The 16,243-nt window shown below is 44.5% G+C and overlaps 1 protein-coding gene across 1 annotated transcript in view; it reads right to left on the reverse strand.

The window, feature by feature from the left end:
* The window catches only part of TP73 (tumor protein p73), a 63,768-nt gene that overhangs the window by 41,749 nt on the left and 5,776 nt on the right, over positions 1-16,243 (reverse strand). The window contains exon 2 of the mRNA XM_087879255.1: positions 2,274-2,363. Coding sequence (XP_087735381.1) covers positions 2,274-2,363 — 90 coding nt within the window. The remainder of the gene's footprint in view (positions 1-2,273; positions 2,364-16,243) is intronic.

Here is a 16,243-nt window from a genome sequence, read left to right on the forward strand (position 1 = left end):
GGCTACCGTTAAAATCCCAGTTTGCAAATTGTTCTCGACTTAACCACGGTTTGTTTAACAACTGTCACCGTCCTGAGTCCACTAGGAGAAGGGCGGGATATAAATTTGAATAAATAAATAAATAAACGGTTTGAAATTCACGGTGGGGGAAAAAAAATGTGATTTTTGACCTCTTAACTCCCACTTATAACCATCGTCCAAGTCACATGGTCGTGATTTGTAACCATTGGGCCGATTGGCTGGGGAATTCTGGGAGTTGTAGTCCACAGGCCTTTTAGTGGGCAATTTGGATACTTCTTGCCTTTGCAGATGGACTCCGTTCTGTGTCCTTCAAGTTAAAAAAAAAGGAAACCCAAAAATTCCAGCTTTGCTAAAGGCAAGGAATGAGGTTTCTTTCGAAGGGCGAAAGGCCTCCGGAGTCAGGAATGTGATAAGGGGAACTATAAAAGTGGAATAAACAGAGAATTAGCGTTGACATCCTCAATGGCTTTGAAGAGAAGGACCAGGGGAGACAGGATAGCATCGTCCAATATTTGAGTGAGGGGCTGCCCCAGAGAGGAGGAAGGGGGTCAGGCTATTTTCTAAAGCATCTGAAGGCCAGAGAAGGAAGAATGGATGGAAACTGATTCAACCTAGAAATAAGGAGGAATTTTCTGGCAGTGAGAACCATCAACCGATGGAACAGAAGTTGCCTTTGGAAGTTGTGGGAGCTTCATCATAGAAGAGATTAGACTGCCCCCTGCTTGAGATGGGGGTTGGACTAGATGACCCACAAGGTCCCTTCCAACTCTGTTATTATTCTGTTATTCAGAAGTTGTGGGAGCTTCAAGTTTGCGTTTAAAGTTTGATGGTCGCTTGGATGGAAGAATAAGAAGAATAAGAATAATTTTATTTCTACACCGCCCTTCTCCCGAAGGACTCAGGGCGGTGTACAGCCTGTTAAAAAGCACAAGACAAACATCAATTGAAATAATTTAAAATTATTAAATAATTCGGCTCAATTTAAAAGCCCAGAAATTTAAAATGGAGGGCCAACAATGGCTGACAAGGCGCTGGCCGAGGTGCTGAATTCTCCCAGCTGGCTTCAGCCAAAGGGGGGCTTTCACCGGATCACCAAATAAGATTGGATCAGACTGGATCCAGAAGTTGGGTGGATTTCTTAATGGATCAAAGCAAACACCAGCTGAGTTTGGCCCCGAATCGACATAACCCCGATAATGCCAACATTGTTATGGGAATGCAAAACGTGGTTTTAATGATCTAGGTTAATCCTTGACTTTTGGGGACCAGTTGGGAGTTGTTATAGTTGAGTGTCGAGTCGAACTAAAATTTTATCACCGTTTCTATGGGGGTCATTAAATGAATTGACCCGGTCCTTAAATGAAGCCAGCTTCCTCCAGGGGTGAGGGTGGGGTTTTTTTCTTGCCGGCTATTGGCCCGAAAGATACAAATCGCCATCCTGTGAATTCAAGGATAGTTGGAAGGGTGAGTAGAGGTCGTAAGTCACTTTTTTGTCTCCACCGTACCGTTGTTAAATGGACCATCGTAAGGTACGAGGACTACTTTGTAAACTGGGATGTTCATGGTAGCCTTTTTCTAATGTTTCATGTTTGATCCTGGTTTGTGAACCTGGTTTGTGGGCTAGTTTAGGATTTAGTGGGGTTGTGTGAAGTCAGTTAATAATTCAGTAACGGTGATGAAGGAACCCAGGTGGGTTAATGGGCTCTTCAGATTCCAAAGATTATTGGAGAGGTAGTCCTCGATTTACGACCACATATTTTCTGTTGTTAAGTGAGACGTGTGTGAATTTTGCCCCATTTTACGACCTTCCTTGCCTCGGTTGTTCAGTGAAACACTGCAGTCGTTAAATTAGTGACCCGGTTGTTAAGTGAATCTGGCCTTCCCCGTGGACTTTGCTCGTCAGAAGATCCCAAAGGAGATCGTGAGGGCACTGAGACCATCGTAACTATGAATCAGTTGCCAAGCTTCTGAATTTTGATGGCAGGATCATGGGGGATGCCGCAAGATGTGTGAAAACTGATCACAAGTCCCTATTTTCGGCACCGTTGTAACTTTGAACGGTCACTAAATGGGTGGTCGTAAGTTGAGGACTACCTATATCAGAGGCCGTCACGAAGATGCTAATTCCTTCCTCCCCAGATCAGGCCAAGCCCAAACTCAGCTACCCTTGGAGGACCAGACCGCTGCTCCGTTGTGCCACCATTTTGTGAGTGCCCCCGTGAGTTTCAATGGAGCCCCCTCCTCTTACTTACAAGGTACTCCAGAGATGCTCAAAGGTCGTGCCTTCATCTGCTGGAGAAGCCCGAGACATCTTCAGCAAACTTGGAGAAGGATAGGTGGCCCTGTCGGAGAAAAGACAAGCTGTGTTAGATTGTGAAGAAGAAGGAGGAGGAGGAGGAGAGGAAGAGAGGAGGAGGAGGAGAGGAAGGAGAATGAGGAGGAGGAAGAAGAAGAAGAGGAGGAGGAGGAGAAAGAAAGGAGGAGAAGAGAAGAAGAAGAGGAGGAGGAGGAGAGGAAGAAGAACAAGGGAGGAGGAAGAGGAGGAGGAGAGGAAAGAGAATGAGGAGGAGATTGAGTAGGAGGAAGAAGAGGAGAAGGAAGAGGTGGAGGAGAAAGAAGAAAGGAGGAGAGGAGAAGAAGAAGAGGAGGAGGAGAGGAAGAAGAACAAGGGAGGAGGAAGAGGAGGAGGAGAGGAAGGAGAATGAGGAGGAGGAAGAAGAGAGGAAGGAGAAGGAAGAGGAGGAGGAGGAAGAAAGGAGGAGAGGAGAAGAAGATGAGGAGGAAGAGAGGAAGGAGGAGGAGGAGGAGAGGAAGAAGAACAAGGGAGGAGGAGGAGAGGAAGGAGAATGAGGAGGAGATTGAGTAGGAGGAAGAAGAGGAGGAAGAAGAGGAGGAGAGGAAGGAGAAGGAAGAGGTGGAGGAGAAAGAAGAAAAGAGGAGAGGAGAAGAAGAAGAAGAGGAGGAGGAGGAGAGGAAGGAGGAGGAGACAACAACTACAACAACAACTACAACAACAACTCTGGAATTATTCAGAAGCGATTTTGAAATCCTTTCATCAAATTCTTGGTAGGCGTCCGTCCATCTCCTGCTTAGGAAGGAAAATTGAAAACAATACAGGCAGTCCTTGACTTGCCACAGTCCGATTAGTGACCGTTCAACCTTGCAGCAGCCCTGAAAAAAAAGGGACTTAAGACCGTTTTTCGCAGTTACGACCCTTCCAGCATCCCCCTGGTCACGGGATCAAAATACAGACACGTGGCAACTGACTCATATTTATGACCGTCTCAGCATCCCCCAGATCCCTTCCAGCTCTATTCCGATTGATTGATGGATGGATGGATGGATGGATATGCTGTAGGATCTCCTGCTTGAGAAGGGGGTTGGACTAGAAGACCTCTAAGGTCCCTTCCAGCACTATTCTGATTGATTGATTGATTGATTGATTGATTGACTGATTGACTGATTGACTGATTGACTGATTGACTGATTGACTGATTGACTGATTGACTGATTGATTGATTGATTGATTGATTGAAATGGTCTAGGGTCTCCTGCTCGAGCAGAGGGCTGGACTAGAAGACCTCTAAGGTCCCTTCCACCTCTATTCTGATTGATTGATTGAAATGGCCTAGGGTTTCCTGCTTGAGCAGGGGGTCAGTCTAGAAGACCTCCCAGGCCCCTTCCAACTCTTGTTATTCCACCTTCTACGTCCTCCTTCCGTCCAGGCGCATAACCGCATGGCCGGCCTGGGTGTCGAGTTATCCAGAGGGACAGTCGGCTCGTCCCGTAACGCAGAGACGCCAAAGAGTTAAAACCAAAGTTTCCCCGTCGGCTGGGAAGGCCAACTCCGTCTGTCGTTGTTAAGAGGGAGGGGAGATTAAGTCGTGGCCCACCTTGGAAGGAATTGCACCCCCCCCCACACACACACCGGTGCCAAGGGATTAAACTTCTGAAAATAAATTCCTTTTCCCTTTAAAAAACACCCAATGGCCATTTTGCACCGAGTTCGGGTTCTTGGCTGAGAAAAGGGGAAGATTTGAAACCTTTTTTGGGGGGGGAAAGAAACAGTTTTTGCAGAGGTTTGCTTTTCAGAGATCTGGGCTTGGGGGGGGGAGGAGAGGGAGGGGGAGGGGATAAAGGCCTACCTGTTCGGCCGTTGGCGTTCGCGTGTCCCTTTGAGAAAGTGTCAGGGGCATGGAAGGATTTGCAATTCTCACCCGGGCGCCAGCGGCCAAGGAGCGTCCCCGTCACCAAGGAGATGGCGGTCGAGCTCTTCAAAGCTATGCCAAAATTGTGGCTTTGCACACTCCTTCCTGGAACACGCAACGGAGGGAGGGAGCATGGACCAGCCCAAGAGTTCGGTTGCTCAGCCTAAGGCTAAATAATTCCGTTTTTCTGCCTCAAATCCATCCGGCAATTTTCCAAGTTACAATGGCACTGAAAAAAAACGGCGTATCCCTGTTTTTCATACTTATGACCGTTGCAGGGGTCACACGATCAACATCCAGATGCTTGATAACGGACTCACATTTATGACGGTTGCAGCGTCCCGGGGTCAGATTCCAGGTCTGGACGGGGTTGGATTGGATGACCTCAGAGGACCCCTTCCAGCTCAAACATTCTATGGTTTTGCAGATCCCAACCTTCTCGAGAGGTAATCCTCGACTTATGTCCATTTATTTAGAGACCGTTCGAAGTCACAACAGCACTGAAAAAAGGGCCTTGTGACCGTTTTTCACACTTACGACCGTTCCTGCATCCCCCGCGGTCATGTGATCAAAATTCAGACGCTTGGCAACTGCTTCATATTTATGACGGCTGCAGTGTTACGAGGTCACACAATCTCTTTTTTTTTGTGACCTCCAAGCCAGCAAAGTCGACGGGGACACCAAATTCACTTAACAACCTAACTTTAACCGTTGCAGGGATTCGCTGAATGACGGTGGCCAGAAAAGTTGTAGAACAAGGCGACGTTCGCTTGACAATTGTCTCACTTTAGCGACGGAGAAACGTTGGCCTCCCTCGTGGCCGTAAGTCGAGGACTTCCTGTATTTTGTTTCAGCTACAAATTTCCTCAGTTTCGGTCACAAATTGACTTCCGTGCTCCTTACATCATACTTAAGTGGTTAGTAGAGGGGGCGAGGGGCGTGCATAAGTGCACTAACATGCCTATTGTCCCTGTTACTGTGTTTTTATTCTTTTATTCTTGTTCTCGTTTTTGTTTGACAAATTCTAATAAATTAAATAAATTTAATAAATTTAATCCAACTCGGCCAATCGAGTCGACGTTACATCCCTGACTGGACGGCTTGCCAAGAGATCTCCTGGTCTCTCTCTCTCTCTCTTTTTTTTTTTTAACCCAATTAACGCATTGTTTACCAACTTGGTTCTAGCCCGACAAAGCGAAGGGAATAATTCTCGGAGCCTCCCGTGATTGACTTGATCGCTCGTTACAACCCATAATTAGCCGCGATCAAGAAATGGAGAATCGGAGCGACAAGTCGGAACACGTTTTGCCGTTCAAAATAGAAGGGGCAATATTGTGGGAGATTTTTTTTTTCTTAATTACAACCGAGCGGAATCAATGGGTGTTTATTTGTTTGTTTGTTTTAAGACATTGTCCTTTGGCAATTTTTATTTGTCAAAAAATAAAAATAAAAATAGGAAATGAAGGGAAGGGAAGGAAAAGGAGCAGGGAAAAGGGGTGTGAGATACAAAAGAAAAGTTTAAAAAAAGGCTCTTCTTAGCACAGTACAAGATAAAAAAAACCCTTAACGTTTTGGCTTTTACACGTTAATATATAATTAGCCGTTTTTAGAACGGGAAATCTTTCTGATCAGCAAAACTGAAGATGAAGTTTCGCTTCTTTTTCCATCACTAGCCCAAAATCCAGAAGTGATATCCAAATAAATAATATATATTTATTCAAAGAGGAATATATATATATTCCTCTTTGAATAAAATCATCCGTTTAGCCATTCCTGCTTTATCTTCCTTGCTATGGAAATAGTGCGAATTTCTATTTGCACCCAGTAATCTTTGTGGACTGTTTTTATTAACAAGATTTTTTAAAAGTCTTTTTTTACTAACAAGATTTTTTAACAAGACTTTTTAAGAATTAAGACACCGTTTTTTATGAACAAGATTTTTTTTAAAAGACGTTTTAAGACTTACGGCACCGTTTTTTATGAACAAGATTTTTTAAAAAGACTTTTAAAGACTTAAACACACCATTTTTATTCACAAGATTTATTTTTAAGACTTTTTTGTTTTTTTTAAGGAGAGCGGGGTTGGTTAAATGGCTGAATTTTAGGCCTGTTTCTCCCCCCTGTGGCCGCCGAGAACAAAAATTCCCAGGATGGAAAACTAGAGTTTATTCTTTGAGAAAAGTAAAGATTTTGGTTACTAGAAGCGTGCACGGTCCTTCCCAATGATAAATAATGGATTTTTCCTCCACCCCTCTGGCAAAGCTGGCAGGAACATCTGAGGTTTTTTTTTTGCAGCGTCCGTTCCTTCATCAGAACTAGCGTCTTTGCAAGTCACTTTTTAATTTTTTCCTTTCAGTCTGATTAATGTTGGTGGCACAACATTTTAAGAACGGAAACGGCGTCGGAGTCTCTTTGGGGTGAGATGCGTAAACAGAGACCAGGCAGCCCAATGTTGGGAATGCTTGTAAGTGGCCGGTTTCAAGTCTGGAGGGGGTTGGATTGGATGACCTCCGAGGACCCCTTCCAGCTTAAACATTCGATACTTTTCCAGATCCTTCCTTGACTTACATCTGTTTGTTTAGTGACCATTTGAAGTGAACAACAGCACCGGAAAAAAGCGACTTACAGACGTTTTTCACACTTGCAGCATCCCCATGGTGACGTGATCAAAATCTGGCTCATACTTATGACGGGTTGTCGTGTCTTGAGGTCACGTCGTCCCTTTGGGATGAGCAAAGTCGATGGGGAAGCCTGACTCACTTAACAACAACGTGTGATGGCAGGAATTCACTTAACGACAGCGGCAAAAGGGTCGTAAAATGGGACATTTTTCGCAGACCCTTCGCAGCGGAAAACGCGGAGCTCAAGTGCGGTCGTGTTATGTGGGGCCCTTCCGAGCACACCATGCTACCACTCTCCCTCGGGGCCACCGAGGAAGGGGAGGATGGGACTCGTAATCCCAAGCCAGATCTTTGCCTTCAGAAAGGCTGGAGTCGGAAGGGGACTGCAACAGTGGCGACAGCTGGAAAGCCCCCCCCCCCCGGTGCTTGCCCCGCTGCGGAGAAAAATTTCTCCCCACCGCTAGGACCCTCCAAGGAACGCGGCCTCCCCGGAGGGTCCCCGGGCCCCTCCCCAAACAGCAGGTGAGCAATTAAAAGACTCCATCGGCCCCGGCAAAGCCAGAAAAGGTGAATTAATTCTCCATCTGGAAACGGGCCCTGAATGGAACACCTGTGCGAGATCGGTGGGGAGGACCCCCCCCCAGCACCCCAGAAACAACACACACACACACACCCACCCGTCTTAACTGCCCTTCCCTGCCTCTTCCTCTCTCTTTCTGTCGCTCAGGGATGAAGGAAGGGTGGGTCTCTTTTTCATTTGGGGTAGGGGTTGGTGTCAAAAGAATTTGCAAACGGGGAGCTGGACATTTATTATTTTTTATTTTTAGATAACGGATCCGTTTCTCTGCCTCTGCCAGAAGATCTTTGCTGATTTTTTTGTCCTGAGACCTACGTTGTTGTTGTTATTGTTGTTGTTGTCGCTGTTGTTATTATTGTATTCATTAAACATGACACTCAGTCAACTGAACATGTAAAAATGTATTGCAAATATTATTGACCGGCGCTGATGGTTGATACGGGTTGCTGCCAGCATCTTATCCGATATCTTTAACCTGGATCGACCGAGGTTTTCTTCTTCTTCTTCTTCTTCTTCTTCTTCTTCTTCTTCTTCTTCTTCTTCTTCTTCTTCTTCTTCTTCTTCTTCTTCTTCTTCTTCTTCTTCTTCTTCTTCTTCTTCTTCTTCTTCTTCTTCTTCTTCTTCTTCTTCCCCTTCTCCTCCCACCTCCCTCTCTCTTTTCTCTTCCTCCTCCTCCTCTTCTTCTTCTTCTTCCCCTTCTCCTTCTCCTCCCCCTCTTTTCTCCTCCCCCTCCCACCTCCTCCTCCTCCTCCTCTTCTTCTTCTTCTTCTTCTTCTTCTTCTTCTTTGTCTTCGTCTTCGTCTTCTTCTCCTCCTCCTCCTCCTCCTTCTTCTTCTCCATCTCCTTCTTCCCCTCCCCCTCCCTCTCCCCCTTTCTTCTCCTCCTCCTCCCCCTCTCTTTTCTCCTCCTCCTCCTCCTCTTCTTCTCCTCCTCCTCCTTCTCCTCCCCCTTCAACCTCTCCCTCTCTCTTTTCTCCTCCTCCTCCTCCTTCTCCTTCTCTTCTTCTTCTTCTCCTTCTCCCCCTCTCTTTTCTCTTCCTCCTCCCCCTCTCCTCCTCCTCCCCCTCTTCTTCTATTATTATTATTATTGAGTTGTTATTATTATTATTATTATTATTATTATTATTATTATTATTATTATTATTGAGTTATTTTTAAAGTTGATGGGAAATCTTCCCGCGGATTTCCCTTTGCCTGCATGGAAATATTACCAATCGGTAGACAAGCAGAAAACAATTTCGAGCATTTCTTTGTAGGCATGTCAGAAAATATTAAATGCCTTTTTTTGTTGGTTGGTTTGTGAATCGTGACTAAATCCTAAAATCCTGGTTTAGGGTTTGTCTTGGTGGACGAAACCATGGTAGTGAAGCTCGCTGTGGGTTTAAATGTTGTGTGCTTCGGATTTTGGACTTTTGAAAGAAAATGTTGGCTTTGCCAACAAGTCAGTTTATTCAAGAATTTGGAAAGAAGGCCTTGAAATATTTCTTACCGGGTTTTTGTATTTTATTTATTTATTTATTTATTGCCTGCAGAAAATTAATTTAAAAGCCTCGCAAGCAACAGATGCACTCCCATTAAATCTTTTGAAGCCTCTGGTGTGTTTTTTTTCCCCCCTTCTTTTCACTGGGGAATAACCTTTTAAGCTTATTTCTGTTGCGTTTTCAAACCCAGGTATCCGATATCTTTAACCTGGATACATTACCCTCAACAGCAATTGCCTGCGTAACCAGATTCCCCACCCCTTTAAAAAAAGTCAAATTATAACAGGTTTTATATCCCCCGAGAGCTGCCTTTGACTTCCACGAATTGTGTGTGTTGTGTAAAAAAAAAAATTACACTTTAGTTTAGTTTAATATAGTTAAAAACGGGGTTGATCTGGCTTTTGAAAAATATCATTAATTATCGTTATTATATTATGGTGATGAATACTACAACAAAAATGGGGATTATGATTGTTTAAAGATAACTACCCAGATCACGTACTGTTTGATGGAAATTGAGTGCTTTATAAATAAAACAAATAACATGTGAAAAAAAAAAAGAGAAGAAAAATATCGTTAAATGAACCAGCAAAGAAAAGCGACAGGGGTCCTCGGCTTACGACCGGAAGCGAGCCCCAAATTTGTGCCACTAAGCGAGACGTTGCTTAAGAGAATCACCGCAGTTGAGTCATGCGGTCATTAAACGAATCTTGGCTTTGCCGGCCAGACGGTCGCCAAAGGAGGGAATCACGTGACCCCGGGATGCTGCGACCGTCATAAGTATGAGACGGAAGCCAAGCAAGGGTTTGAATTTTGGATCCCGTTGCATCGGTAGGTAAGTGTGAAAGTGTGAAAAAAATGCGTCCTGAAATGTTTTTTTTTTTGGGGTGCCGTTCTAACTTTGGACGGTCACTAAACAAACCGTTGTAAGTCAAAGATTACTACCTGCATTGGAATTATTTGGGGGTGTGGAATTCGGAAGGGCGCACATCCGACACCCAAAATCTGCCTTTGCAAAAGTTTTCTTCCTCCGCAACCAAACGGCTTCCGGTTTTCTGCCTCGTTTTCAGGGAAATTAAGAATTTCTTTGGAATTTCTCTGAGGGGTGTTTTGGGGGGGGGCTGGTTGCCCAATTTAAAGGGGAGGAAGACCCCACGGGGGTCGGTTCCTCCTCCCCTTTGCACAGCAGTCTAGGTCTCCTCGGCTGCACAAATGCACAATCACACACTTGTGATTTTAATACAAAACTGGGAAATTGCAAACTACGTATAGTAGATGGTCCAGAGAAAGACACCCCCTCCCCAAGAGGAGGTCACCCCTATTGTTTTCTCCCTTGGAAAGAAATGGAATAAATTTCTAGAACCTCCCAGAAGCCAGCAGCAAATTATCATATAGAATAGAATAGAAATATCGAATAGAATATAGAATATAGAATATAGAATATAGAATATAGAATAGAATAGAATAGAATAGAATAGAATAGAATAGAAGAATAGAAATATCGAATAGAATATAGAATATAGAATATAGAATATAGAATAGAATAGAATAGAATAACAAAGTTGGAAGGGACCTTGGAGGTCTTCTAGTCCAACCCCACTCCAGACAAATGGTTATCCAACCTCTTCTAAAAAACTACCAGCGTTGGAGCATTCGCAACTTCTGGAGGCAAGTTGTCCCACTGATTAATTGTTCTAATTAATTTAATTAATTTAAGACCCCCTTGGACCTCTCTTGGTGAGCGTGTCCTACCCTGCAGGGCAGTTGTTAGGAGGAAGCTGTGTGTTGCGTTTGTAAAAGCAGAAAAGCCCAACTGGATTTGTTCATATATTTAAAAAACAACAACAACCGTTTACACAATTTCTAACTCAGTGTCTTCAGGAAGCTCACTTATGGGGGATTCTCTCTCTCTCTCTCTCTCTCTCTCTCTCTCTCTCTCTCTCTCTCTCTCCCTCCCTCCCTCCCTCCCTCCCTCCCTCCCTCCCTCTCTCTCTCTCACACACACACACAGATTATGAGAATCCAAAAACTCTGGTTTATCTTGTCTGAGATCAAAGTTAAAGAAAATCAAACTGGGCTAGTATTTAATATTTTTCCCCTCCTTTACAGTACTTTAAAACCTGCTTAAAATATGTAATAGATAGATATTTGGATGGGGCTTCTAGATCCTGGCTTGTCGAATTAATCACCACCGGATGGGTTTTGCGCAGAACACAATCTCGTAAACCAGAATCGGCAAACCAGAATTAATACGACACCGCATCCCGTTACGGGTACTAAATAGATTGACGGATTGTGTTTGGGGCAGTCAAAATCGAACAAACATCACAATCTGATTTTTTTTAAAAAAAAAATCAAGTCTTGATCAGCAAAGAGATTAAAACGGTTTGCTAACCAGTAGTTTACTGGTTTATCCCACTGGTTTGAACTGGCGCAAGATGGGGATTCTATCCCCATCGTATTTTATATTTCCTGCAGAAACAGTTTTCTTGCACGCAGGCGACACAATGAACCAGAAAAAAAAGGGCGGACACACACCAACACAAAATAACCAAGCTTGAGATGCTTAAATTTAGCAAATTGATTTGATCCGGGTTAAATACGTTGTGTGAACACGGTAACCCAGCCACAAAACCCAGCCCCGTATAAAATAGTCAAGCTAGCCAGCCGTGGGAATGAAAAACCCTTTAAATCCCCTCCGTTGTTTTAGTCGGGTCGAGTGTAAACCCAGATTCGACCCATTCACACAACCCTTTAACCCAACCAAGGATGGGCACCAAGTTAATCTGTTTTACACTCAAGCTGGTTTCTCTTTCCCCAACCTGGCTTGGTTTGTGGCCGCCGCCTTGTGCAGAGCCAGACAAAGGCGTCATTCATTCCGAACCCAGGTTACCAAGTGTCATGTGAAGACGCAACCTCCATCACTTGGGTTTTCTAGATTTCTAAGATCCTTCGCTGCCAATTCACTTGAATCTCCAGTGGAACAAGGGTGTCGTCGCCCAGTGGGACACCCCAAGGGTGGGGGTCTGCTCCCCCTGTCCCCCCCAACCCCAAATTTCCCCTGCCCCCCCTCCCTGCTCTTCCTCTCCTACCTGGTCGATGGGCATCTAAGGGCAGGCAGATTTGAGGACTGGGCTGGTGCCTTTGTGGGAAGGGTCCTTCCCTTGCGGTGATGATCCCGACGCCCCCCGGGTCTCCCCCCTAGGCATGGGGAGAGCTCGGGCTGCAGCCTGCATGCCCCTCTCCCTTTCTAGAGACCCCGGGCAAGGCTGGGCTCTTGGCAGAAGAGTTTCACCTGCGCTTGCCAAGCGCTGGTTAGGAACCGCGCCATTTCCCGGCGAGCGGCGGGAAAGGAAAGAGAAGCGAAGCGAAGGAGGGAGGGAGGGAGGGATGGAGGGATGGGGAAGGGGGAGAAGAGGAGGGGGAGGATGGGAGGGGGAGGATGGAATACCCCCCTTCCCCTTCCCCCTTCTACCTTTCCCCCTCTCCCTCTCCCGATTCACAAGTTTCTCCCATCCTGGAACACAATGCCCATCATTCTGTCCCCCGATATTGGGGGAATCTGGGGCGGGGGGGAGCCTGGGTCACTCGAGACAGAGACGGGAGTGGGGTGGGGTTGCAGTCCGCCCTTTCTCCCTTCCTCCCCCGCCCCCCCGCCTATTCTTAAGGCGTTTGCCCGCAAGGGAGGGGAGCAGGAGGTCGTGTGAACTGGGTAAGAGTCACGCGTGGGCTTGGGGTGGGGCGCGCACGATGGGGTTGATTGAAAGAGCCCGGCGTGGGCGTGGAAGGGGGGGGTTTCTCATCTGGTTTGAAAGCAGCCCTGGCCGTCCAAATTCTAAACACGCGGGACTCCTGAGTCCTTCCCACGAGCGGCAAATAAAACTTTAGGGAACTATTTTATTTGATGTTATTTTTTACACCGCTGGCGGTGGTGGGGAGGCTTTTAAAACGCGCCTTGAAATTTGGGGCGCCTTGGCAGAGGTCCGTGGGCTTCTCCGCGATCGGCCCGCAAGTAAGAACAAGTGTGTGTTTTTTTTGCAGACCAATTGTCTCATTTTTAATTTTCTTTTTAAAAAAGAAATTCTTTCTTTAAAAAAAAAAAAATCTTGGTCATTCAACGAAGGAGTTGCGTTCCTTGGTTGTGTTTTAGAAATGATAAGAAGAATGTCTATCTATCTATATATATGTGTGTGTGTGTTGTGTCTTTATTTTGTGTGGACACACAGGCGCGCGCAAACACACACAAACACACAAATGGACCGAAAAGGAGATTTAAAAAAAACACACAAAAAACTTTCGCCTTTCCTTCTTTTTATTCCTATAATTCTGGAGGAATTCTCGTATTGACTCTCATCATTCTGGAGGAAAATGCTAATAATAGAGAACAAATTAAGAATAAGTATATATTGGCTTGGAACCTTTCTCTCTCTCTCTCTTTTTTTTAAAAAATGCACTTTATTATGGATGGATTGAGCGCGCTGGTGGAACTGCTGTCGTTTTTATGAATTATTCCCCTTTGGGATGCGATTTTGGGTTTATAATTCATTTTGATGACTTTGGTGGAAATGATATTCTGTCTTTTTATTGATCGGATTTATATATGCCGCCCCTCACACTGGACATTGGACAGTTGTATTATTTTATTTTATTTTATTTTTTAATTGGGTGTTTTTGTGTTTAATATTTTACGTTTTGTATTTATTTTATATTGTTTTTGGAAACGGCCAGGGAAGTCCTTTCTCCATCTCACTTTATTTAGCTCCTTAACGCCTGCTTGTATTGTACATCCTTTTCTTCTGAAATCTTAGATTTCTACTGGCCCCCCAAAACCCACCCCACTTTCCCGACTCTCTCTCTCTCGCACCCCTCCCCCGAAAACTCGCCCCAATTTCACCTTTCACAACCAAAAAAAATATATCTATTTTAATGTCAACGGTCTGGCATCTTTTCTCCTTCGACCAAAACGCCCCATCCGACTATTCTCTGGATGGGGCGTTTGGTTTAAAACAAATTTGTTTTTTTCCTGGAATCTCCAATGAAGACTGAAAAGAGGCGGAGGGGCGAGAAATGTCATAAACTAGCTTCTAGCCACGATGAGGACAACGATGGGACGTTTGTTGGTTTGTTGACTGTCTGTTTTTCTTCCCTCCGCCGCGTTTTAGCGCTCCAACCAATAAAAGTGAAATTATTTGCTGCTAATCGTTTCTTCTTCTCCTTCTCCTTCTCCTCCTTCTCCTTTTCCTCCTCCTCCTCCTCCTCTTCCATCTCCCTTCTTCTTCTCCTCCTCCTCCTCCATCTCCCTTCTCTCTTCTTCTTTTTCTTCTTCTCCTCCTCCTCCTTTTCCTCCTCCTCCTCCTCCATCTCCCTTCTTCTCCATCTTCTCCTCCTCCTCCTTCTCTTCCTCTTCCATCTCCCTTCTCTCTTCTTCTCCTCCTCCTCCTCCCTTCTCTCTTCTTCTTTTTCTTCTCCTCCTCCTCCTCCTTTTCCTCCTCCTCCTCCTCCATCTCCCTTCTTCTCCATCTCCTCCTCCTCCTTCTCTTCCTCTTCCATCTCCCTTCTCTCTTCTTCTTCTCCTCCTCCTCCCTTCTCTCTTCTTCTTCTTTCCTCCTTCTCCTCCTCCTTCTCCCTTCTCTCTTCTTCTTCCTCTTCTCCTCCTCCTCCTTATAATTATTATTATTTATTATAATTTATTATTATTATAAATAGATGGTTTTCCATCCATTTAATCTGTCATCCAGCTGTTTTTCCTTATATTCTGCCTTTGTTTCTGTTGTTTTTATAATGTTCTCCTTTTTAAAGGCAATTATTATTATTGTTGTTGTTGTTATTTACTTTATTCATTAAACATAAAACTCAATCTACTGAACATTTAAAAATGCATCACAAATACCATTGACTGGTGCTAATGATTGATACAGGTTGCTGCCAGTGTCCTGGGTATCAATCAAGTACCTTTTTAAGATTACTATTACTATTACTATTACTACTCCTATTATTATTATTATTATTATTATTATTATTATTTATTTATTTATTTATTTATTTATTTGTTTATTTTTAGCCACACACTCCAAATATTCCCACTGTGGTCTGTTCAAGAAAAGAGACTCATTTTTAAAAGGTGTCCATGCACCACTGATATTTCGAGGCTCTCTTTGTGGATCTGGTGGGTTTTTGTGTGTTCCTGCGTGTTGGGGGCTCCGTTTGTTTACCTGAACTCTTTCTATAAAGCGTGGGCGCAGGGGGGGACTTTGCAATTATATGAGTTTCTAATTCACCCGGAGAGCTTCACAAATACAGACAAAGACACCGGATTAATTGCTAAACCGGAGCGGGATGGAAGGAAGGAAGGGGGCGCGGAGTTGGAGACCATCCCCCGTGTGTCTCGTGGGAATGAAAGGGAGGGAGGGGACCCGGAGCATCCGTGGGGTTTGTCTGAATCCGGATCTCCGAGTCAGCGCCAAACCTGCAGCTTGGAGCGCTGTGAAATCGGAATCGAAGTGGTTTCTCTTCGCGGAACGGCTCCGGAGGGGGGGGGGGCGTCGCTGCAGTGGGGGGGGGGTGAGGGGGAGGCACTTGATCCGAATTGAGGGTAAATCCGAATCGAAGGGATTGAAGGGAAAAGTCGGGGGTGGGGGGTTGGAAATGGTGTGTGATTGGGTTGATATGATGGATGGAGAGAGAGAGGAGATGGATGGATGGATGGATGGATGGATGGATGGATGGATGGATACATACAGAGATAGATAGATAGATAGATAGATAGATAGATAGATAGATGATAGATAGATAGATAGATAGATAGATAGATAGATAGACAGAGATACAGTGACAGATAGTGACAGATAGAAATAGAAATAATTAGGAGAGATAGATAGGTAGGTAGGTAGGTAGGTAGGTAGGTAGGTAGGTAGGTAGACAGAGATAGAGATAGGGACAGATAGTGACAGATAGAGAGAGAGAGAGAATGAGGAGAAATTATAGCTAGATAGGTAGGTAGGTAGGTAGACAGAGATAGACAGAGATAGTGACAGTGACAGATAGATAGATAGATAGAGAGAATGAGGTGAAATGATAGATAGATAGATAGATAGATAGATAGACAGACAGAATGAATGAATGAATGAATGAAAGAATGAATGAATGAATGGGAGAAATGATAGATAGATAGATAGACAGACAGACAGAATGAATGAATGAATGGGAGAAATGATAGATAGATAGATAGATAGATAGATAGATAGATAGATAGATAGATAGATAGAATGAATGGGAGAAATAGATAGATAGATAGATAGATAGATAGATAGATAGATAGACAGACAGACAGACAGAA

This window comes from Pantherophis guttatus, chromosome 15 (genome assembly GCF_059756535.1).
Source record: "Pantherophis guttatus breed Tessera chromosome 15, ASM5975653v1, whole genome shotgun sequence".
NCBI classification, from domain to species: domain Eukaryota; kingdom Metazoa; phylum Chordata; class Lepidosauria; order Squamata; family Colubridae; genus Pantherophis; species Pantherophis guttatus.